This window comes from Bison bison, unplaced genomic scaffold (assembly GCF_000754665.1).
Source record: "Bison bison bison isolate TAMUID 2011002044 unplaced genomic scaffold, Bison_UMD1.0 scf7180017864341, whole genome shotgun sequence".
Lineage (NCBI taxonomy): Eukaryota > Metazoa > Chordata > Mammalia > Artiodactyla > Bovidae > Bison > Bison bison.
Window position 1 is genome coordinate 5,444,110 of NW_011494913.1, and position 23,225 is coordinate 5,467,334.

The 23,225-nt window shown below is 48.6% G+C and overlaps 1 protein-coding gene across 3 annotated transcripts in view; it reads left to right on the forward strand.

Moving 5' to 3' along the window:
- The window catches only part of WDFY4 (WDFY family member 4), a 252,064-nt gene that overhangs the window by 74,137 nt on the left and 154,702 nt on the right, over positions 1-23,225 (forward strand). For all 3 annotated transcript variants that reach the window (XM_010854420.1, XM_010854422.1, XM_010854421.1), the window contains exons 14-23: positions 9,373-9,587; positions 11,129-11,223; positions 12,122-12,359; positions 12,759-12,835; positions 13,884-14,105; positions 14,750-14,928; positions 17,347-17,578; positions 18,639-18,784; positions 19,808-19,919; positions 20,625-20,815. In XM_010854420.1, the coding sequence (XP_010852722.1) occupies positions 9,373-9,587; positions 11,129-11,223; positions 12,122-12,359; positions 12,759-12,835; positions 13,884-14,105; positions 14,750-14,928; positions 17,347-17,578; positions 18,639-18,784; positions 19,808-19,919; positions 20,625-20,815 (1,707 nt within the window). The remainder of the gene's footprint in view (positions 1-9,372; positions 9,588-11,128; positions 11,224-12,121; positions 12,360-12,758; positions 12,836-13,883; positions 14,106-14,749; positions 14,929-17,346; positions 17,579-18,638; positions 18,785-19,807; positions 19,920-20,624; positions 20,816-23,225) is intronic.

Consider the following 23,225-nt stretch of genomic DNA (forward strand, 5'->3'; position numbering starts at 1 on the left):
TGCCAAATCAGCAGCTATTAAAAGTTGGATAATTGCAGTAATTAATTTCCAGAAGGGAGGGTGGGAAACCTCACGGCGACAAATGGAATAGTAAATCAGATGTGAAATGAGAGCCAGGCAAGAAAAGGCTGAGATGAAACTGACTGCAGGATTGCAGATGTGGGAGACTGAGAAAGGAGCTGGGGGTTTCAGCAGATGGCAGTGTTACAAGGAAAACGGACTGTGAGTTCCCACTCATCTCTCTTTAGATGGGCCTGGTGGGTCCCTATAGTTTTACCCACTGTGTGTTCCTCAGAGGCTCTTCCTACCTTATGGGTGAGAAACTGATAGCTTTCCAGGGTACAGGCATCGTTTTAGGAAGCAATTGCTTAACTACCTATATGGGTTGTCTGGTTTATTTCTAATTGTAGCCACATTGCATGTGTTCTGATCAAGACCAAAAGGGTTTTTTCCCCTCATCTCCAAAATGCTAGCTCCACGAGTTGCTCTTGGAAACAGATAATCCAGCTAATTTTTTTTCTTGCCTCTTGTAGCATCACCAGCATTAAAATGAGACTGTAGGAATTTTATTGTGACTGTTGCTGTCCTAAGCATAAGGCAGAAATGGAGTCCAGCTCAGTTCTCTTGGAGCTGAGTTGGCCCCGGGCAGAAACAACTCATTGAGAAGAAAAGCCTTTACTCTTTCATGATGCTCAACAGCTACGTGGGCCTTGCCATAGGGATGTAGCTCTGGACTAGAACTCTGACTAATATAGGAGGCCTCTTTACTCCCCAGCAATCACTGCACTTCCATTCGGGTCTTAGCAGAGGGTTGTTTGCTGTGTACATGACAACAGGAACTCAGAGGCTGCGTAGCCAGATCCAGTTTTCCAGAGGTGGAGCTCAGCCTGTGTTGGGGCAGCCAATGCTGTGCGTGAATGTCTGTGAATAATTACTCAACACCTGTTAGGTTCCACTAGGGATTCAGAGACAAATGTCACTGGAATGCATAGTCTGAATTTGGTGGTGAGTACTCAGAGGAATAGGGAAGATAGACAACACTCTAACTGCACTAAAAGTTTGCCCACAGGGTTTTGGGAGAGAGGGAAGGGAAAGCCACACAGAGACGGCAACACTGCAGCCAGGCTTTAAAGAAAAGACCTGTCCATGTCAGATCAGACAGAGGAGGGACAGAGAGGACACTCAGACACAGAGGCACACGTAAAGAAGCCCATTTGGGGACTGCTAATAGTTCAGCTGGACTAGGACAAACCATGTGGCTAGACAGGCTGTGAGTGGGGCAGGAGAGGGAGGTTGCAGCCACATCGCGAGGGACCCAGAGCACCACGCTAAGACATGGATTTTGTTGGATCACCGCCCTTTATTATCGCTGTTATCATCATCTCCATTGCGTTTCCCTAAGCCCCTCTATGAGGCTCTGAGGATGACAGATTTGGGTCAGATCTCAGCTCTACCACTTAACAGTCACAGAACCATGGGGAATTATCCAGTCTCTGGGATCCTTAGCTTCCTTTGCTGTGGTATGGAGAGAATAATGTCGTCTTCCTCATGGCGTGACTGTAAGGACCAGCTGAAGCAATGCAGGAGCACTTAGCGCGGTGAGCAGAGCACCCATGGCACCGTGGGGAGCACTTGCTGACTGGTGCAGTTACTGCTACAAGCTCCCAAAGCTCCACGAGCGTTTTATCATTTGCTCTTCATAACAACCCAGCAAGGTAGATATCAATAGTCCCATTTTGCAGATGAGGACTGGAAGCTTGTAGCAGTGAACTGACATCCTAGGTAAGTGGTGGATGTGCCCGATGGAAGGCCCTGGGACCTCCTGCCATTGTACCACGTTGCCTTCCCTGTAGATGAGAGGTAGCCATGGGTGGGAGGCAATGGGAAAGCAAGGACATGATCAGACGTTAGAGAGACTCTTGTCTGTCACCAGTCTGCACCTCCCCTCGCTGCTGGGTGTGTTCCAGCTTCTACTGTGACGGAAGCCTCCTGCACAGCGTGACAGGACAGGAAGAAGATCAGGCTTGGGCTGTACTCGTCCGTCAACTGATTTGTGCCTCAGTTTGGAAAGGGCACCATTTTCTGGAATTAGCCTGTATTTCAGACACTTTGAACTAATCATACAGGTTTCAAATAACTAAAGTATCGACAGCATTAATAGCCCTGGGTAGGATTGTGTAAGGGCAAGCTATTTGAAAAGAGTCATTTCCTTCAACAAGGAAATTGGCAAAGTAGGAGTCTTGTTTTGTCAAATTACAGCACATTAGAAATTTCAACTATTTTGAATTTCTATATTTCTTATGCTTTTTCATTCTGAACCCCACCCTCAAGTATTTCTATTGTTCCTAAGTGGAAAAATGTCATATTCTATTCAAAATCCAGGATACTTCTTAGGGTTATCTCTTAAATAGAGCAAACAGACATAATCTTGCATGGAGATGAAAAGCTTCAAAAGCAAGCTACAGCGGACATGGAATGATGGAGTGCAAGTGAGGTTGATGGGCTGAGCTCTGGTCCAATTATCCGGTGACTTTGCTTCTAGTCCTTTGCCATCATTATTTATGACTTACATGGGCCACCCCCCTTCTCTGCACATCAGTTTCAGCTACTCAGATATGGCCTAGATCATCAGGGTTGCAGACACAATGTCCTGGGGCCAGAAGTGTAAAGTGAATGTGTGGTGTAAACAATAGGGAGTGGTAAGGCCTGTGGCCATCGGGAAGGGCACTTGCCCAGCCTAAAGGCGCTCACACCTAGCTAGGGGGAAATCAAACCGAAGCCAGGCCAAACGGCCCCACCAATAAAACGCTTATACAGACCCTCAGTGTATGCCTCTTATGAGGTATTGGGTTCCCTTCCTCATAATGAGTGCATTCAGTTCAGTTCAGTTCAGTTCCGTCGCTCAGTCATGTCCGACTCTTTGCGACCCCATGAATCGCAGCACGCCAGGCCTCCCTGTCCATCGCCAACTCCTGGAGTTCACTCAGACTCACGTCCATCGAGTCAGTGATGCCATCCAGCCATCTCATCCTCTGTCGTCCCCTTCTCCTCCTGCCCCCAATCCCTCCCAGCATCAGAGTCTTTTCCAATGAGTCAACTCTTCGCATGAGGTGGCCAAAGTGAATTACACAGTGTTAAAACCATGGGCTTTGAAATAAGACCAGGGTTGCGGTGCCAGTTCTGCCACTCATTACGTCACTTAAGGAGACTGATGTAACCTTTTCAGTGGGGGGTATAGTTGGAGAGTTTTTAGAACCTTACCTGGAACACAATATGTGCTATCATTCCTTCTCTCTTTCTCTTCTGGTTTTTGTGACTCTGTGCTTCTAGGACTCTAAGTCATAGTATATAACATTTTGGAAATATTAAATGAAAGATAATATATTTTACATATATTTTAGGTGTATTTCCAGCTTCCATTACACAATTGATAAAGTAATTGATGAGTACAATTGATAACTAATCAGGGCTTTTACTGATAGACTGCAAGTAAAAGGGGTCAATATTCTGAAAACACTTGCATCCTACAAGACAAAGTACTTTCACAGATGCAATTCTTGTTGACTCTCACCAAAACCACAACAGACAGTGAGGGAGGTATTCTCAATATTCTCATTTTAAAGCTAAGGAAACTGAGGCTTAAGGGAAGTAAGTAACTAGCCCAAGTTTCCCATTAGTTAGTATCAAATCAACATGGATTGGTAGGTATTTGAGGGCCCTATGCCAAGACAATGTAGCGAGGGTGAATGTTTGGAAGCTCAAAAGCAACATACCAGGGCCGGAGCCCAGGTTGCTTGGAAATGGATCCCTCATCTTTACAAAAGACTGTGTGCTCTGCAGTCTTGTTCGAGGAATCTTCTCCAGGCAATCATGTATGCAAATCTATTAACAACAGCAACAGCAAAAATCTGTTCCAAAAGTATATCTTGAAAGAGTTGTGTCAGGAGTTACTTTGGCCACAGCTATAGAGACCTTCAGGGTAAGTTAATTACTCCTTTCCTGAGCTCCTTGAGGATGTAGCAGCCATAGGGGAAGGGTTCTGCCACAAAGCTGATGTTGGGTCTCGTGGAGCCCTGTTGGGCTCCTCTGCCTGCCTGACCTAGCTATTGTGGGGCGAGGGTGTGTGTGTCCAAGGTGGTGGAAACTCTTCACAAATGTTTCAGGTTTCAGACTCTGCAGGCATCTTCCCAGATGGATGTTTATCAGCTGGTTCCCCTGGTAATGGTCTCATGCCCCATCTCAGGGCTGACCACAGGCTCACTGTTGGGGAGGGATTTGGGGGCAGAGGGTGATCAAGCCTGGCTGGCAACTGTCTGTGATCCCCAGGTTTTCCTTGAAAGGCCAGACTCACTCTCACCCTTGGCCTTTGTGCCACTGTTTCCTCTCCTGGGAGGTCATTCCCTTGTTGACCTGGCTCTGTCCTCGTTGTCCTTCAACACTCAGTTGGCTCATCACCTTTCTGACCACCTTCTCAGCGCCCTGGGCCCTGTGCACCCGCTGAGTTCTAGTAAACCTTGTGCCCTGTGCTTGCGCTTACTCGGTGGCTACTGAGACACAGAGAGATGTGCTAGGGGAACAAGGATGAAAAGCCATTGTCTCAGGCATCGCTTCACAGTTCTCGATAAATAGAAGATAGATACGAAGGTGGCCTGTCAAAGTGTGATGTTTATAATGACTCAAGTGCGGACACAGTGCTGGTTTGGATAGTCAGAAAAGTTTTACTAAGTGAAAGAACATGTGAATTGTCTCTTGAAAAATAATTAGGACCTCATCAAAAGGATGGGATTAGAAAGGACAGTCTCAACTTTGGGCATTAGTCAAAAAAGTTTTCAAAAGTGAAGATGTTACTGGCATAGAGTACAGGGTAGACCAAAGGGGATGTTGGGAAGTAAAGTTGGAAAGAAACTAATACTTTATAAGTATAAGATCCCAGGCTCCTGTTATCAGGAAATCTTGGCCATCATATGGATATAATTCGTAAAAGAAACAGAAGATTTAGAGCAGGTGCCCACGTGCATCTTGGTCTTTGTTGCAAATTTATGCAAGTGCATCCCGGAAGCCACGCCTTTAGACATGGATTCTACGGATTCATTGGAATTTGGACCCTCTTACACCTAAACCAAGATCACAGCCTCCCATACCCACAAGGCTTTGTGGACACCACAGATGAGTGTATCAGGCTGGCGGGGACTGTGCAAACGGGAAAGTTTATGCCCTTGTAAAAGAAAGCTAATTCTAAGCAAACAAAGACAAAAAGCACAACAACTTGTCAAATGAAACACATCTGCGGGCCCCATTTACCTGTGATGTCCCTGAAGAGCTGAGGCCACTTAGAGTGTATCACCTCTCTTCCAAAACTATCAAATAAAGAGCACTGCAGCCAAACCGGAGTAAGCGACGAACCCAAATTTAAGTAACTCAGTAGAAGTCCCCAGTTCTAAGTGTCTGGGGAGGAGACGCTGGTCATCTGATGGTTTTTAGTCTGAGTCAGGACTGTGGATTAATGTCCAGAAGACACACTCTGGACTAAGGTACTCAAAGCCCACACCTCCTTGGAGGGACCGACTCCATCAAGACCCAGCCCTCACTGGGCTCTGGAACCGCTGTATCAATCTAGACCAGGAAAGAGGCGGTGGGAGAAAGATAAAGCTGAACACCCACACCTGGACAAGGACAGCCCTGAAGGCTCAGCTGCTCAGTGGAGAAAGCAGCAAACTCCTACAGGCAGCCCGCACGTCTCTCTGTGATAATCTGCTTGCGGGTCCAGTCTGCTGGTGACCCTAACGCTCACCACCGAGTCCTAATTGAACCACCATCCCCTTCCTGCATTGGAAGTAATGTGTGTTAGGAAAATCAATCCATTTGTAGGGGGAGAAACCAGACTGGTTTCCTGCTACTGCTCATATTTTCACTAAAACCCCATTTTACTGGAACCAACATTGAAAAAAAACAGCACATTTTATTCAAAACAAGGCAATATTGGTATTGACAGAGCTGCAGCGATAATGAGGACGATCAATTTTCCCTCCTCCATTACGGGGTATTGAGCAATTTTGGAGTAAACTTGTGGCATCATTAGACAACATCAGCATTTCTGTTTTTCCCTTTTGAAAACTTTTTATTTCTTGCATATTTAGATTTTCAGTATTCCTGCTCTGGTGGGGAAAAAAAAAAAAGCAAAAACAACAACAAAAAAGCCAAAAGTCCCCAAAGCAATAAGTGAAGTGCTGGTAATAAAAATTGGAGATTGTAGACATTTGTTTTTAATTCTTATTAATAATACATTGTGTTATTTTTGCATCTTGCTTCATGCAGACTGTCTCCCCAACTCTCACCCCAAATTAAAAGACTGCAGTTACCAAATAATCAAGTTCTTGGAGAGGGAGAGTTCTAGGCAAGAGGATGGAAGCAGCTCTTCTATTTTGAGCAGAGGAGAAGGAAAGCAGAGGTTCAGGCTCCATGGATGCAGGAAGGGATGTTCAGAGCATCAGAAGGAAGATCTGGGGAAGGGAGTCGAGGAAGTTGGGTCGATTTCCACATGGAAGCGTGTCTTAAAGGAAAAGTCATGGAATCATTCAGTGTAACTCAGATCTGGCATTTCCTCCTTCCGTTTCTGGCCTCTGTTGGCTTGCGTGTGCCTCTAGCAGTTCACACTGGCTGTGCAGATACCACAGTGACAGAGAAGGGGACTGTCTTCGTCCATCCAGGCTGCTTTAACAAAATGCTGTAGACCAGGGGCTTACAGACAGCAGAACTCATTTCTCACAGTTCTGGAGGGTGGCGAGTCCAGGATCACGGCGCTGGCAGAGTCGGTGCTTGCTGAGGACCCGTTTCCTCACAGTTCTGGAGGGTGGCAAGTCCAGGATCATGGCGCTGGCAGAGTCGGTGCTTGCTGAGGACCCGTTCCCTCACTCACGATGCTCTTCTCGCTGTATCCTCACTGCGCGCAAGGCAGAAAGGGGTTTCCTGGGGTCTCTTTCCTAAGGCCACTAATCCCCTTCATGACGGCTCTACCCTCAGGGTCTTCCTAGGTGGCGCAGTGGCAAAGAATTCAACTGCCAACGTAGGGGACACAGGAGATGTGAGTTTGATTCCTGGGTCAGGAAGATCTCCCGGAGGAGGAAATGGCAACCCACTCCAGTACTCTTGCATGGGATATCCCATGGACAGAAGAGCCTGGTGGGCTACAGTCCACGGGGTCTTGGACATGACTGAGTATTGCACATACGCAATACTCTCAAAGATCCCTCCTCCAAATGCCGTCACACCAGGCATTAGGTTTCAACATCTGAATTTGAGTGGTGATGGGGGGAGGCATAAAGATTTCATTGCAAGAACCATCTTCTTCGAGTAATGGGATCTCTCCTCGATATCAGTGATGTTGGCGGAGTGATGAAATCCTTCCTGGAAGCACTCCCCTTGAAAACCCATTCTACTGTCGTTTGCGTTTTAAACTAAAAGTAGTCTAAAATTTTAAGTTGAAAATATTACTGGAGATTTTTTAACAATGGGAATTTCACCAGATGCCATCAGTTTGAGGAAAAAGCTATAGGTGTCACGCTTCTGAAAGGCATGGAATGGTGGGAGGGTGAGCTGTGCGACCCCTTCATTTAAAAAAAATCTAGAAACTGATGGTTAACAGTGTATATATGTTTCGCCATACATTGTAATCCTTGAAACATATATACTACAAAACTGTGTTCACAGTCTAAGGAAGAATGCCATCTTATTAAATTCTGTCCCTTGGTGAAACAGACATACTCTGAACCATCTCTGGGTGGGGTGGCCTTGAATGACTACATGCTCAGGGAGGTGATGATAGAGTAAGGTGATTTTCGATGTTGGGTTCAGAGTCCTAAAGTAAGTGCCTCGTGGTGACTGCTGGCTTTACATTGATGGACTAACCTAGACATAACCTACTTCGTCATAGATCCCTTTTCTTGAAACCAGAGACTAGGGCAAAGGTGTGCAGTATGCAAAGCAAGCTACAGCCTTTAGCTGTGTTCCTCAAAGTAGAGTCCAGACAGGGTACCGGTGTATGAGGTTTGTGAAGGGGGGCTCAGGAGAAGGGAGGTGAGGGAAGCAGGGTGATGCAGGAGAAGGACTGAGTGAGGATGAGCCCACAGGGCAGGGGTCTCAAGTGTGAGGGGTCTCAACCACAGAGGCTGAAGGGCATGGCCCCAGTGGCTATTGTCTGGGGGTGGTGTTTACATGTGTGTGTGTGTGTGTGTGTGGCTTTTATGCATGCGTGCATGTGTATGTACATGTATACACATGTATGCACACACGAAGATACACGTGGGGCTACATAGCAGGGCAGCTACAACCTGGGGGGGCTGATGTCCATGGAAGGGGCAGCTGTGACGGGTACCCTCACCTGCAGAAGGAGGCCCCCATAGCCTCCGCTGCAGGAAACCGCCTTTAAGATCAAACCAGTATCCTGGTGATTTCAGACAATCTCATACAAAGTAAAAGAAAAGGAGGATGATCTTCAGAGATTTTCTGAAGGAAATTCCCTTTCAGTGGAGGCTGGGAATGCCAAGGGATTATCTTTTTATGAAGAAAGGAAGATTATGAAAATAGTGTAATGTATTTGGTGGAAATGCTGATAAGGCTGACTCTATGTCTCTATCCTGTGGGCTTCAAGGGCATAAAGATGGTAAAGTGAGTTGAAATCTGCCAGGGGGAAGACAAGAGGGCAGCTATCTGTGTGTCCGAATGCACTTAGCCCAGAAAGACAGACAAAGGAAGTGCATTGGAGGGGAGGCTTCTCCACAGAAGCTGTGACTTCAGGAGCTTGTGTAGGCTGGTGTGGTTTGACTTGAGAAGATGGATCAGTCTGCAGCTGCCGCAGGATTCCACCTTCTGGGCCAGGCTGCAGACTGAAACACGGGACTGTCCAGCGAGAGATGCTAGTGGTTGGAGGGTAAGGTGTGGGACCCTCTAGAGGGCACAGCCGCTGTCCAGCTCCAACTACGTCTCAACAGACACACAATGGCAAAGTGGCCCGACCAGGTCTTTCCACTGTTAAGAGAGGCCACATGTCTGGACTTCTGTGTGGAATCTCCAGTATTTTAAATGTTAGCAATTCAGAAATGTCGTATGGCTCAACCACCGCATAGCTCAGACTGAAGCAGGCTCTCGCCTGCTGGTTTGCAGTCTGTTTTAAGCTATCTTCCTATTTGGCAGCTTGTGTGAGGAGGATACCTCTGAGAGCACCCAAGACAGACTGCGGTCAGTGAGAATAGGCTGTGGGGTGCTCAGTCTCCTCACCTTACCACCAGCTCAAGCCCTAGCCAGGAGCTGACCAAAGTGGCCCCGAAACATGCCGACCTCAAGGGCTCACCACTTGCTTGCTTTGGTTACTCTAAGCTTTCCAGGGAGATCCAGTGCTCCATGGCCAGTCACATCCAGTCCATGGTGAAGTCGGAGAAGAACCGTCAGGTCATGTGCGAGGCGGGGATGCTCAGGACCCTCATGACTTCTTGCCACAAGGCCCTGACCACCAGCAGCAGCCCCTTGCACTCGGGCCTCATCAGGATTTTTGAAAAGCTTGCTTCCCAGGCCATCGAACCAGACGTGTTAAGGTACCGTGTGCTGCACGTTAAATCTTGCTGAGCCCCTGGTAGCCGAGCTTGTGCACAGTGGACAGTAAGAGTATCCCCGTGCTCCTCCTGCCTTCCCAGCGTTGGCCACTGCAAGCCCAGGTTGAAGTCTTGGGTCTTTGGGCAATGTGCAGCCCACAGAGTGGACATAGTTCCTCTCATGGAGCTGATGGTCTGGTTCAGTTCAGTTCAGTTCAGTCGCTCAGTCGTGTCCGACTCTTTGCACCTCCATGAATCACAGCACGCCAGGCCTCCCTGTCCATCACTACTCCCGGAGTCCACCCAAACCTATGTCCATCGAGTCGGTGATGCCATCCAACCCTCTCATCCTCTGTCATCCCCTTCTCCTCCTGCCCCCAATCTTTCCCAGCATCAGGGTCTTTTCAAATGAGTCAGCTCTTTGCATCAGGTGGCCGAAGTATTGGAGTTTCAGCTTCAACATCAGTCCTTCCAATGAACAGCCAGGATTGATGGTCTTGGGGGTGAAGCAGTAAGCCAGGGGTCCTGCAGAGAATTGAAAGTGTTGGAGGGGATGCTAGTGCAGTGTGAGAGCTCTGTGGAGCTGCAAGGACCACAGCTGGGAGATTGGGTGTAAAGAGGGGGCTTCAAGGGAACCGTGGTGGCTGAGGTCTACAGCCTGTGCAGATGGTCACCAGACCAGGAGAGGAGGGAACCAGGCATGTGAAGACACCCTGCTGAAAGGGGTGGTGGGGGGCTGTGGTGGGGGGAGCTCTGAAGGCTTGGCGGCCAAAAGAGAGACTAGACCACAGGGAGCCTGGCTGGCATGAGGGGCAGTGACTGGGACACGTGACAAGGACGGGGACAGAGGCAGCACCACTGTGTCCTGTGGGCCCTCCCACTGGTAGCCCCTCCACGAAGCCACGTGTTTCCTGGAGAGTCACAGTAGCGAGGGAAGATACACAAGGAGGGGCAGACACCGAAGACAAAGAAGGCAGAGGAAAGAAAGGCAGGAGGGAGCCAAGCGTCTCCTACGTACCTGTGGCCCTAGAGGGTGTGGATATAGGGAGGGTGGTGCTCAGGACCGCAAGCTGCTGGGCCCCAGGAGGCATATAGGACCAAGTGCAGGGGGGTCAAAGGCAGCCCCTCCAGCAGGTAGGGGACCCAGGGGCCAGGCCAGTCTCTTCTGCCTGTTTGTGGGGCTGTCAGCCAAGGCCACTGTCCCTAGTTCAGCTGATCGGTCAAGTCCATTAGAAACTTAGAAACAATGTATGGCAAAGTTATTTCCCAAAAAAATCCTTTTCCTCTCCAGGTCCAGTTTGGGGCTTCTAGCTGGTCACTGGTTAAGTCAAAAGCACCTAAATTCACCAGCTCTCTGGTCCGAATGCCAGGTCAGGGACACCCTGGTTCTGTACGGCCTGAGGAAAAGGATTCCAGGCTGAGAGTGGAAGGCATGGTGGGGGAACCAGCATGCTCTGGGATCTAGGGCAAGTGTTCAGATGGAACTGGAGGAGGCTTTTGGCTGAAAATGTCATCATTTGGCTCTTGTTTGTTATGATATTCAGACAGTTTCTAGGCCTTGGAATTGCTTCACCTCCATCTGCTGCAACAAAAAAACTCAGTTCATCTCATGCGTGTGGAGGGGACTCTGGATGCCCAGGTGAGGACAGAGAATAGGGGCTGGATAATGGGATTTAAAAGAGAACATGCATTTCCTGTAAGGAAGTCTTTATGGAATATGGGAAGCAGAGAGATTTAAAAATGGTTTTGCCTGCTGCTCGATGGAGCAAATGAGGACGAGCAGAAAGATCAGATCCGTGGTCCCCAGATAAAGACCAGATCTGGAAGGAGGAAGACTCCTAGCCCCATTATAAGATGGTGATGGTGAGCATGTACTTGGCCCCTTTCTATGCCTGGAGCACAGCAACCCTCACGTCACAGCATACGCAGGGGTACCCAGCACTGCCCCTGGACAGAAGAACAGTGTCAGCTTCACACAGCTCACAGTTCAGCAAGGAGTTAGGGGGTCTGGAGGACAAAGCATTGGCCTGGTACTTGGCAAGATGCTGGTCCAGGGAACCAGCTTGGAGAAAAGAAAGCCATGGACTGCATAGGATGTTACGGGTAGGAGGCCCAGTTGAAAAGCAAGGATGGAGAGTCAGGAGTGGGCCAGGAGCTGGAGGCGGAAAACAGACCTTTTGAGGAGACAGGCTGTTGTGGAAAAGAGTTGGAGGTCAGAGAGCCAGGACGAAGCCCCAGTGAGGGACAGGTCATGGGGCAAGCCAACGACAGCAGCAGAAATGTGTAGTAGAAAGGAGTGGCAGCAATGATAGAATTAAAGGGAGAAGAAGTTTCCGGGAGGAGCAGGTTGTCACCTTCGATTCAGTGTTATCAGCATCAGCAGAGGTCCCAGGCAAGAGGGTGAGTGGGAGGGCCCAGGAGGCCACCCTTGGGGCTGGGAATGCCTGGTACTCTGCAGAGCCCTCCTTGGGGACTGTGGCAGAAGAGAAATGGAAGTGCTTTGAGCAAAGACACAGCTCTTCTGCTTGCGGCTCTAGGGTCACAGGCAGCGATGTCAGTGCCTGCTGAGGGTTCTGCAGTGGCCCCCGGGGATGCCGGCCCTCACCCAGCAAGCACACAGGCCCTCAAGCCCATGGGGCTGTCCCAGACCTTGACCACCACCCTTCAGACAGCACTGAGCCTCATCTCCATGACCTCCCCCCGCAACCTGCAGCCTCAGAGGGCGGCCCTGGCTCCATCCTTCGTGGAATTCGACATGTCCGTGGAAGGTTACGGGTATGACTGGCTTTCATACACTTGAAATACACTTCACTAATTTTCCAGTGCCTTGGGTGAATTATAATATTGATTACAAAACTGTAGTTTCTATCAGGTCTCACAGTCAGCTGTGGAAAATATCTGGGTCACAGACACCCCGTCTTCAAGGGCAGCATCCCTAGCCATCTAAGGCCAGGACTGCCTCCTTCTCCTGATTGTCTGCATTCTAGGCTGCCCTCCCCTCCAGCCTCCAACCAAATTCCTTTCTTAGGGCCATGGTGCCAGCATCCATCACTTTGTGTCCTGGGGGCCCCACGATCTAGGAGGGAGTGTGGCCCCTGAAGCCAGGCAGAGGGGCAGATGTCACATCAGAGGTTGGCTTGTGGTTCAATGATCTGAGACACTTTCCTATTCCAGCTGTTTGTTTGTTCCGACTCTGGCTACGGTGATGGGAACCAGCACCGAGTACTCAGTCTCTGGAGGGATTGGGACAGGTATGTGTTTCCCTGGGGGTTTAGCTTGCTGAGGCCCCCTCCCCCTGACCTGGGAGTAAGTCCCTGGGGAGTCTCGATTTCAGATTTCCTTTTGGCATTTCCAGAAAGCATGAGTCTTCCTCTTGGTCCCACATGTCTGTAGAGGACTCATCCTTCCCTTTGGTCATTTCTGTCTTGAGCCAGGGGTGTCCTATTCACTGTGCATCCCAAGGGCCCATCCCACAGCTCTGCACATATTGGGGTTCAGTGAACACTGATGGGCTTGACGGCTGACTCGGAAGCTGAGCCTGGGTTTGATGCCCTTTGTCCCTGACTGACAGAGGCCAACATGAACACCTCGCCCCACCTGATGACTCTAGAGAGGAGTGTGAGCTCTGTGCCGATGGCCACTCAGGAGCAAGCCTGCCCTTGCCTCATGTGGATCAGCTGGGCCTTGGCATGCTTTGTACAGAGCTGCTCTCAGCTGAAGACCAGGCACCCCCTGTCAGGAGAGCCAGGGTCTGGGCTTCTGTGGGAGGGTGGATGCTGAGGAGCTGTGGCATTTACAGCTCATCAGTGCAGAGCTCCAAGCCTGATTCTGCCCATTCAGTGAGGACAGTGGACCCCACCTGTGTTGCCAGCCTGGGTATCCCCAAAGTGAGCGCTCCCCAGGCAAAGTTTGGCCTGGCTAGTCCAGCTTCCTCTGCCCCACATAGCACACAGGCCAGCTTTAGACCAGCTGACCAGCGGGCCACGTGGTGGTGGATCTCAGGCACGTGCTCCCTCTCTGCTCCCTTGGCAATGCAGCGTAATAGGTGGGTCAGAAATGGAGAGAGGCTCTGAAGATCTAGGCTCAAGTCCTGGAGGGAACAGGACTTATTCCTGTGAGTATGATTAAGGAAGGAGACAAGAGCGTCGTGCTGCATGGGCCCCTGTGAATTGGGTGTGGGTCAGGCAGGGCCTAGTACTGGCACACCACAGGGCCACCCTGGGCGAGTCAGAGCCACAGTGAGTCTAGACACTTGCACAGCAGGACGGAGCCTCAGGCGTGCTTGTATTCTGGCCCCAGGTGCTGCCAGGTCCTTCCCTCCGCCCGGGGGCCTGAGCTTCTCCTGCTGGTTCCTGGTCGGCAGGCACAGCACAGCGGCGGAGGGCCACCCACTGCGCTTCCTGACCCTGGTGCGCCACCTGGCCAGGACCGAGCAGCCCTTCGTCTGCTTCTCTGTCAGCCTCTGCCCAGAAGACCTCTCCCTGGTTGTGTCTACAGAAGAGAAAGAGTTTCAGCCCCTGGGTAAGATTTTGCCCACACTTGGGGCATGTGGGACTGAGTCAGCAGCTCTTGACCCAAGAGCCTGGGCTGCCTGCCTGCCCTCAGCTGTCTAGGTAGGTGGCTGATTCTGATTCTGCCGCCTAGAGCTCAGCCTGGATCTCCAAGCTCACCTGCCTGCAGTGCCCCAAAGTGGACTGTGATGGCCAAGCCCAGGGTGTTATGGCCATGCCTGTTTTTTTCTGCCCTGTTTCATAGTGAGACATGGACTTTGGAAGGCCCAGGATTTGGCCTGGTGTCCTTCACACACAGTCCAGCCGCCTAAGCTCCTTCCCTTCTGGGACTTTGCCAGCCCATGTGTGTCCCTCTGGAGGCAGTCTAGTGATGGGTGGACCCTGCAGCCTGACTCCTGGGTTTGAACTCCAGCTATGTAACCTTAGGCAAGTTGCCTTCCTTGCCTCGCTGTGCCTCAGGATGGTAACCTGGGAATCGTGATAGCACCTGCCTCAGTGTCTGGCCCAAAGCAAGGGCTCCAGCAGTAAAAGCTCCTGCTGCTGTTAGGATTCTCTGGGAGGCTCGGCGCTCACTCTGCTGGCACTGGGGCCCCTGGGGCTGGGCTGATGCTCCCTGACGCTGCAGCTGAGTCTGGTTCTTGTGTTCTCGTCCAGATGTCATGGAACTCGAGGATGACCCTGAGCCTTCTGCAGGACGCCAGCTTCGGGTCAGGTGTGGCCAGCTGCTGGCTTGTGGTCAGTGGCACCACCTGGCTGTGGTCGTCACCAAGGAAATGAAAAGGAATTGTACAGTCTTCACCTACCTGGATGGACAGGTCATCGGCTCAGCCAAGGTGAGATGTTTCCCCCAAGCTGTGCTTGCCCCATGGCCATGCCGCCTAGTCACAGAGGTAACCAGAAGGAATCATCAAGAGCATTAAAAAAAAAGGTCTTCCAAAATGTAAAGTTAACTTTTGACTTCAACTGTTAACGATTCTTCTTACCTCGCACTTTCCTTTCTTCCTCCCCACATTAAATATTTATTGAATACCTAATGTATGTTAGGTATTGTTTTAGGTGTTAGGAACTGTCCATGCCCACCAGTCAAATACTTCTAGGAGCATGCATATAGTACAAAACAAGAGGTACATTTATGAAGCTTGCTGTAGCAAGAGCCTTCTTTCCCTCCTTACCATGGAGTAATAAGGCGTTAGGAGGAACTGACAGGATTTGGGCTCACTTTAGGTGATTTTGGGGAGGGTTCAAAAAAGCGGAGGTCAGTCAGTTCTGAATGGGGTGCTGTCGAGAGACAATTTGGTATCTGTATATGTTCAAAGCTTTTAATCAGGAAGCAGAAGGAAAGGGAAAGGGCTTAAACTGTCACTGGAGAAAAGCAGTGGTCACTCACGTTAGCCAGGATGAAAAGTGTGGTTACATTCGTGGTCACCCAAAGTCTTTTTTTTTTAATCTCTTTAGTTAATTACAGAGTGGGCTGGTTTTGGTCCTCTTTCACAGAGTATATTGGTATCCAGTCTTGTTTCATAGAATAGATTGTATTCTGTGAAGCAGAACATGTATTGTGAGGCTAAGAGCCTTGTCCTATTGATATCTGGAACTTGCTTTCACCTAGCACAGGGCTGGCATACAGAAAGCGTGCAACATACACTTGATGAATCGTATTGAATTTATAGTTACAAGGCTGATGTGTCGTTTAGTGAATTGGCACATAGATGAACATCCAACCTCAGGGGCCTGCTGAACCGGAGTGAGTCAGCATGGAGGTTGGAAGGTATGTGATGCCATGGGAATATGTCAAAATATGCAAAATATGGCATGGAGAATGGCCAAGGGCCAAGACTGACAGAGATGACTTTCCAGCAAGTGAAATTCAAATGGGATAAACACAAGGTCTGTGTCTAAATGCAGGGGTCTGTTGAGCAAGAAAAAAGATGGACTTAGGCTGCAGATGAAACAGCTGTTCTCAAATGTTAGAACCTTATTTGCAACTTGTATATCCTCTTTAGTGATGTCTGTGTATATGTTCGGAGAAGGCAGTGGCACCCCACTCCAGTACTCCTGCCTGGAAAATCCCATGGACGGAGGAGCCTGGTAGGCTGCAGTCCATGGGGTTGCTAAGAGTCGGACACAACTGAGCGACCTCACTTTGACTTTTCACTTTGATGCATTGGAGAAGGAAATGGCAACCCGCTCCAGTGCTCTTGCCTGGAGAATCCCAGGGACGGGGGAGCCTGGTGGGCTGCTGTCTATGGGGTCGCACAGAATCAGACACGACTGAAGAGACTTAGCAGCAGCAGCAATGTATATGTTTCACTCACTTCTAATTGGATTGTTTACTGTTTTACTATTGACTTTTAAGAGTTTTATCTAAATATTTTAGATAATGGTCCTTTGCTGGATATGTAATTTTATAAATAATTTTTCCTAATCTATAGCTTTTTTTCATCCTCTTTCACATGGGATTTTGCAGAACAAGAAAGTATTTATTTTTCTTGTGAGCAATTGTAGTTTCTGCATGTTCTTTGTTAGTCTATAGAATGCAATTTATTTTTATGTGTTGATCATATATCCTGTGACTTTGATGAATTCACTTATTAGTTTGTTTTTTTGTGGATTCCTTAGAAATGTCTACATGGCCGTGCCATTTGCAAATAGGGACAGTTTGTTTCTTCCTTTCTAGTCTGTAGCTATATTTACTATGTAAAACTTAATTAATGTGCCAACACTGGACTTTAAAGTTCTTTGTGAAATGACTGGAAAAAGAGATGAACCTTTCAGTGACACTTTATATTTTTTATCACGCTTATTTCCAAAGGCACAATGTCAGGTTTTTACTCCCACATGGCTTCCCAGGAGGTGCTGGTGATAAAGAACCTGTCTGCTATTGCAGGAGACGCAGGAGACTCAGGTTCAATCCTTGGGTTGGGAAGATCCCCTGGAGGAGGAAATAGCAACCCACTCCACTATTCTTGCCTGGGAAATCCCGTGGACAGAGGAGCTTGGTGGGCTACAGTCCTTGGGGTCATAAAAGAGTTGGACACAACTGAGAGTGCATACACACAGAATTTTTTTTATAAACTGCTTTATGCGGTGTTTCTCAGCTTTGAGAGTTATCTTTGTAATGTTTCTGAATAAAGGTTTTACTTTGAGAGATGAATAAGGTATATCATTTTGGGGTTTATGTATTTATTTGATTAATTCTGAGATTAAATACATCCCATCTACCCCTCTCCCCCACCTTTTTGTTTGAACAGATGTTGTACATTCAGGCCTTGCCAGGACCATTCCTTTCGATGGATCCATCCTCGTTTGTGGATGTTTATGGATATATTGCTACCCCTCGAGTTTGGAAACAGAAGTCATTACTAATATGGCGTCTGGGCCCCACGTACTTCTTTGAAGAAGCCATCTCAATGGAAACTCTGGAAGTTATCAACAAACTTGGCCCAAGATACTGTGGTAACTTCCAGGCTGTGCATGTCCAAGGTATGGGGTGTTTTGATTTATGATGACTTTGCTCATTCTAATTTTTAAATAGACATCTGGTTATTTATAGCTTATTTATAAGGAAAAAACTCATCACAGGCCAGTCATTAGGGAAGTCCTCTGTAATTGGATTATTATATATTTACAAGCCAATAGAAAATGTCACAGAAAAGGAAATGACAATCTCCTGTAGGTTTCAATTCCAGAGTACGTAATAGAGAAAAGTGGGTAGGTAATATCATCAGCAAAGAAAGAGGGAAGAGAATGAGATAAATAAGTTACATTCCTTTTAATGAAGAAGCTTTTTAACTAAAGTATACTGTTGTCTTCAATTATTAAACAGGCAGACAAAACATCCGCATTTTCATTATTGATTGTTGGCTGTTCAAGCAGGGAGTATGGCTCTCTGTGCTCTGCCAAGTCGAGGGGGTCAGCTCTCATCTGGGAAGAATAATAAATGAATCTGTGTACTGACGCCTTCTTGCATGGTGAAGGGTGACTGAGCACTGTGGAGCATTTTTGTCTTGAGGCCTCGTGTGTTCTTTGAACTTCATTTCCTCTAGCAACGAGCACTGGCAAGAACAATGTGAGGAGGCCAGGTCTAGAGCCCAAGTTTCATCAACTCTTCATTTACGCCATGCTTCTCACTAGCACATATAGCTCTCCTTGAGTGAGCACCTGTGTGCTGAAACCAGAGGAGGGGTTTACCCCAAATATGCAGCTCACTGAAAACCACAGGGCTTTCAGCCCAGCACTTTGGTTTTGGGGGTGAGGTTACACTCACAATAGATGTCTCAAGACTTAGTAATTTCGTACCTGGAGTGCTTCTATTTTATAGTAAGGTTAATATTGTGAGAGTTCTCTACAGTTTTCTGTGTGTCAGAAATGACAGGTGGGGACAAAACATATAACGTATGACATACAATGCAATAGCATATAATAGCTACGAACGTTGCTCAGCGATGACTTTGCCATGTGGCAGTAGATGCTCACTCTTCTGAGGGTTAATTTCCTACTCAGTAAAGTGAGAGCAGAAATAACTGAAGATGTGTTGTTGTAGGAGAGGATCCTGGTGTGGAAGCAACGCCCCTGGTTGCAGAGGAAAAGGTTTCCTTCGGCCTTCACATAGCCAGCTCCTCCGTTACCAGCATTGCAGACATTAGAAGCACGTACAATGAGGTGGACAGCCGTCTGATTGCCAAAGAGGTACACCTTCTAACGTTGCTTGCTGCTCCTTTTTGGAATAAAGATCTCATGGCTTGCTGCAGCTTTCAGTGACTAAATGAACACCAATTCACATTTGTGTGTGTGTGTTGACAGACACACTTCATTTGTGAAAATATTCTATGACTCCTGCCCATTCACACTCCTCAAGACCAAATCTCTTCTTTCAGAGAAGAAAGTAGGTACTCTTCATTCTCTTCAGTAGAGCGAGAACAAATGGAATATTTAAACAACATTTGTGACATGGGGAACACAATTAAACTTCCTTTTCCTGGGTGCTACTAACCCCTAAGATGGTAAGGTAGCCTTTGAGCCATTGTGTTTAAGCAAAAATTTGCAAAGCAGAAAGCAGACAAGTTAGTTAGGTAAAGAGGCCATTAGATTTCCTATTTCCTAATCCCCTGCATAAAGCGCTCTTTTGCTTACTGTTGATGAATTTGGGCTCATTTGCTTATATTCTCACCACCCTCACAGACAGAGGGTCCTCTCCCTTTCCTAAGGAGGTGGGATCAGGGGTTAAGTCCTGTTGAGCACTAACACTATGCCTTACCAGCACAGAGTCTTCTGCTAGAAGAGGCCAGGGTCCCGTCTTCTGGCCCTTGAAGACCAGTGATGCCAACACTTGCAGAGATGGATGACCCTAGACTAGGAAGAAGGCAGCCCTGGGCGTCTCAACACTGTTATGCCTCCAAGTGTCTTCAGGGCCTCCCTACTCTCATCAGCTCCTCGCTGTGAGCGTTTGTTTAATTAGTGACCATGTGGGACGTTGGTGGCACCATTGTATAATGAAAGGTTCTCCCTTCTGATTAAGCCAAAGACTGGGAGGCAGGACAGAACCTGAATTTTGGCTTCAGTCCCTCTGATGTTGGTTCAGTTATTGTTTATTCAATGGCTTACACTAACGGAGTGCCAGGCCTCAGGATGCCTGCCCTCTAGGAGCTCCTGAACAAGACCGCCTCCTCTCCAGGAAAGTTGCTTAGGACTAACTGTTGCCAATTTCTCTAGATGAACATTTCATCCCGTGACAGTGTCGTGCCTGTGTTCTTGCTAAGAAACTGTGCTGGTCACCTCTCGGGTTCTCTTCGAACCATTGGAGCTGTTGCTGTGGGCCAATTAGGTATGAACTTTTCCTGCTATTTGGGAAGAAGAGCATGTGGCTGGCATCACCTGTGCAGCCTGGAATTCTGGGGTGGTAGGCAAGACTGAGTGGGCTGAGAAGCTCAGGTGGTGAGAGTAAGAGTTGAGAGTTAACCCCCACCAGAGCATCAGCTTCCCTGCAGAGATCAGATCACTTTGCTGCATCTGACAACTGTTAGTGAACTTGCTACTAACCAAGCTGGCGTCTACGCAAAACGGAGCCTATCTAGTGAGTATAGCGGGGCCTCTGAGCAGAGGCAACTGTGGTGGTGGTTTGGGTGAAAAAAACAACTGGCGACTGTGCCTTGCAATCAGACAAGAGCAGAACAGAGAGCTGGTGCCAGGGGCGAGTGCTGCAGATCCAGAGCCCGGAAAAGAGCCAGAGGCTGTCAGAGCAGCCAGCTCACAGGACGGCTGGCTCATCTGGCAGTCTGGACTAAGACAGAGGGTGGAGGTCTGAAACCCCCTGGGCTGTTTCAGCCTTCTATGACCCCGAGAGGACTCAGCACAGGATCTCTCAGTGACCAAAAACTTCTAAAGCCCCGAGTCTTCCTCCCAGCTTGTCCTGTGCACAGGCCCCACAGCTGTAAGTGGGTGATGTCCCTGACAGCTCTTGCATGCTGCCAGAGGAGTTTCCACTGGAATGGAGCTGTGGTGTGCTCAGGAATGTCTTGGTCCCACACAGGGGTAAGAGTGTTCCACTCCAGCCCTGCTGCCAGCAGCCTGGACTTCATTGGCGGGCCTGCCATCCTCCTGGGCCTCATTTCCTTAGCAACGGACGACCACAGCATGTACGCAGCTGTGAAAGTCCTGCACTTGGTTCTGACCAGCAACGTCATGTGTGACCGCCTGATGCAGCACATCTGTGGGTACCAGGTAAGTCCACCCTCCCACCCGAGTCTGCAAATGCCGCCCACCACCCAGCAAGAAGCTGTCATCCCTGAGGAACAGGGCGGAGCCTTGCTGGCCCAAGTAGACATTCCTATCAGTATGACTTTTGGAGAAAGCAAACTGAAAGTTCCTTGGCCTCTCAGCATCACCAGAGCAGAGGGCCAGGTGACAACCAGCCAGAGAGGAGCTCTGATCAGGATGGAGATGCTCACCTGTCTGTGGCTGCCAACATCTTTCATTGATGAATTCAAGAATCATCTGTGATCCCCCTACTTTGCATCTAGCATGACAGCTAAGAGCCCAGACCTTGGAACCAGAGTGCTAGGTTGGAATTGAGCCTCTTTCTAGCTTTCTATTTAACTTTTCCTGAGTTACTTATCCTCTCTGTCGTGGTTTCCACATCTGTACAATACAATCTATTGTGTCTCCTGTTTCATGAGGTTGCAGTGAGGACTAGATGATTTAATACAGGCGAAGGGCTTAGAATTATGTCTGGCGCAGATGAAACGCCCTAGAAATGTTGGCCAACTTTAGTTCTTAACCTTTGTGCCTCGGCTCTCTTCCGTGTAAGATAGGAATAATAGCAGCCCCATCGTGCAGGATCGTGATCACAGGATTAGTATATGCTGAGCTCTTCGAAGCATGGCTGCTCAGAGTAATTGCTGTGTGTATGTGCACCCTGATTATATGGCTATTTACTGTTCATAATGTCAGATGAGACGTGGACACTGTCCTCCAGGAGTGCCCTGCCTGGCTGAGAGGCAGCCAAGAAAAGAATCATGGAGGGCAGCGACTAGGGTCAAAGTCTAGACAAAGTCACTGGGGCACAACAGCTGCGGGTTCCTTCTGGGCCCAGTGTGGGCAGGAAAGAGCCTCCTTGTCTCTTCGGCACCCGAGTCAGGGTCTGGAAGAAAGCCACCTGGTGTCACGTCAAGGACTGTGGCCACAGCCGGACCGCAGTCTGTGTCTCCGGCCTCCCCCTCCCCCACCTCATCCACTTCCAGCACCTTTTCCTGCTTTTCCCTAGTACGCACGCTCACTGGGCATGATGTGTGTGGACTTGTTCCTGGTGGCTCAGCAGTAGAGGATCCGCCAGCAATGCAGAAGATGTGGGAAACTCAGGTTCTATCCCTGGATCAGGAAGGTCCCCTGCCTGAGGAAATGGCAACCTGCTCCAGTATTCTTGTCTGAAAAATCCCGTGGACAGAAGAGCCTGGTGGGCTACAGTCCGTGGGATCGCAGAGTCCGACATGACTGAACAGATGAACACGAACACTGTGTACTTGTTGCCGTGTTTATCAGGAGCAAAGTGACAGGAAGGAGAAATAGGGGTGAAGCTCGGACAGAGGAGTTACCCCACGGAGCAGGCGGCGGGTGGGCTCCAGAGGGCAGGCGAGTGGAACCCGGCTCGTGGCAGGAAGGAATGCACTGCAGGCATTTGTGCATCTGGTGGTGAGGAGGTGAGCGTGCTCGCATCTGGGTTCTAAACTCTCAGCTGTGTACTGGGTTGGGTGGTGGTGGTGGGAAGTTGTGGAGAGAGGAGGAGAGTTGAGATCATCATCTGTGGGATGGGGAAAGCTAGCTTATAAAAAAGCAGAATTGCATTGCCAGGCCAGATTGGATACCAATTTGACATCTGACACTATTAATGTAAAGTGAGATCAGTCAACTTGAGTGGTTTTTCTCAAGCAGCTTTCAGCCATTCTAATTGTGTCCTGGTGGGGTGGGGTGGGGAATGGTCAGATCTGCCAAAGAAGCGACAGGAATAGTATGAAAAGAAACTATTTGCTGATCTAAATTGTCTCAGTTTGGGCCGCTATAACAGAATACCATAGACTGGGTGACTTAAATAACAGAAGTTAATTTTCTCATAGTTCTGGAGGCAGGTAAGTCCACAATCAGAGTGCCAGCATGGTCAGGTTGAGTGAGAACCCTCCTGGATTGCAGATGGCCAACTTCTCATTGTATCCTCACATGGCAGAGTAGAGAGAGGAAGAATGCTCTCCTGTGACTCTTTTGAGAGCACTAATCCCATCTGTGAACTTCCTGATGTTCAAGCTGGTTTTAGAAAAGGCAGAGGAACCAGAGATCAAATTGCCAACATCCGCTGGATCATGGAAAAAGCAAGAGAGTTCCAGAAAAACATCTATTTCTGCTTTATTGACTATGCCAAAGCCTTTGACTGTGTGGATCACAATAAACTCTGGAAAATTCTGAAAGAGATAGGAATACCAGACCACCTGATCTGCCTCTTGAGAAATCTGTATGCAGGTCAGGAAGCAACAGTTAGAACTGGACATGGAACAACAGACTGGTTCCAAATAGGAAAAGGAGTACGTCAAGGCTATATATTGTCACCCTACTTATTTAACTTCTATGCAGAGTACATCATGAG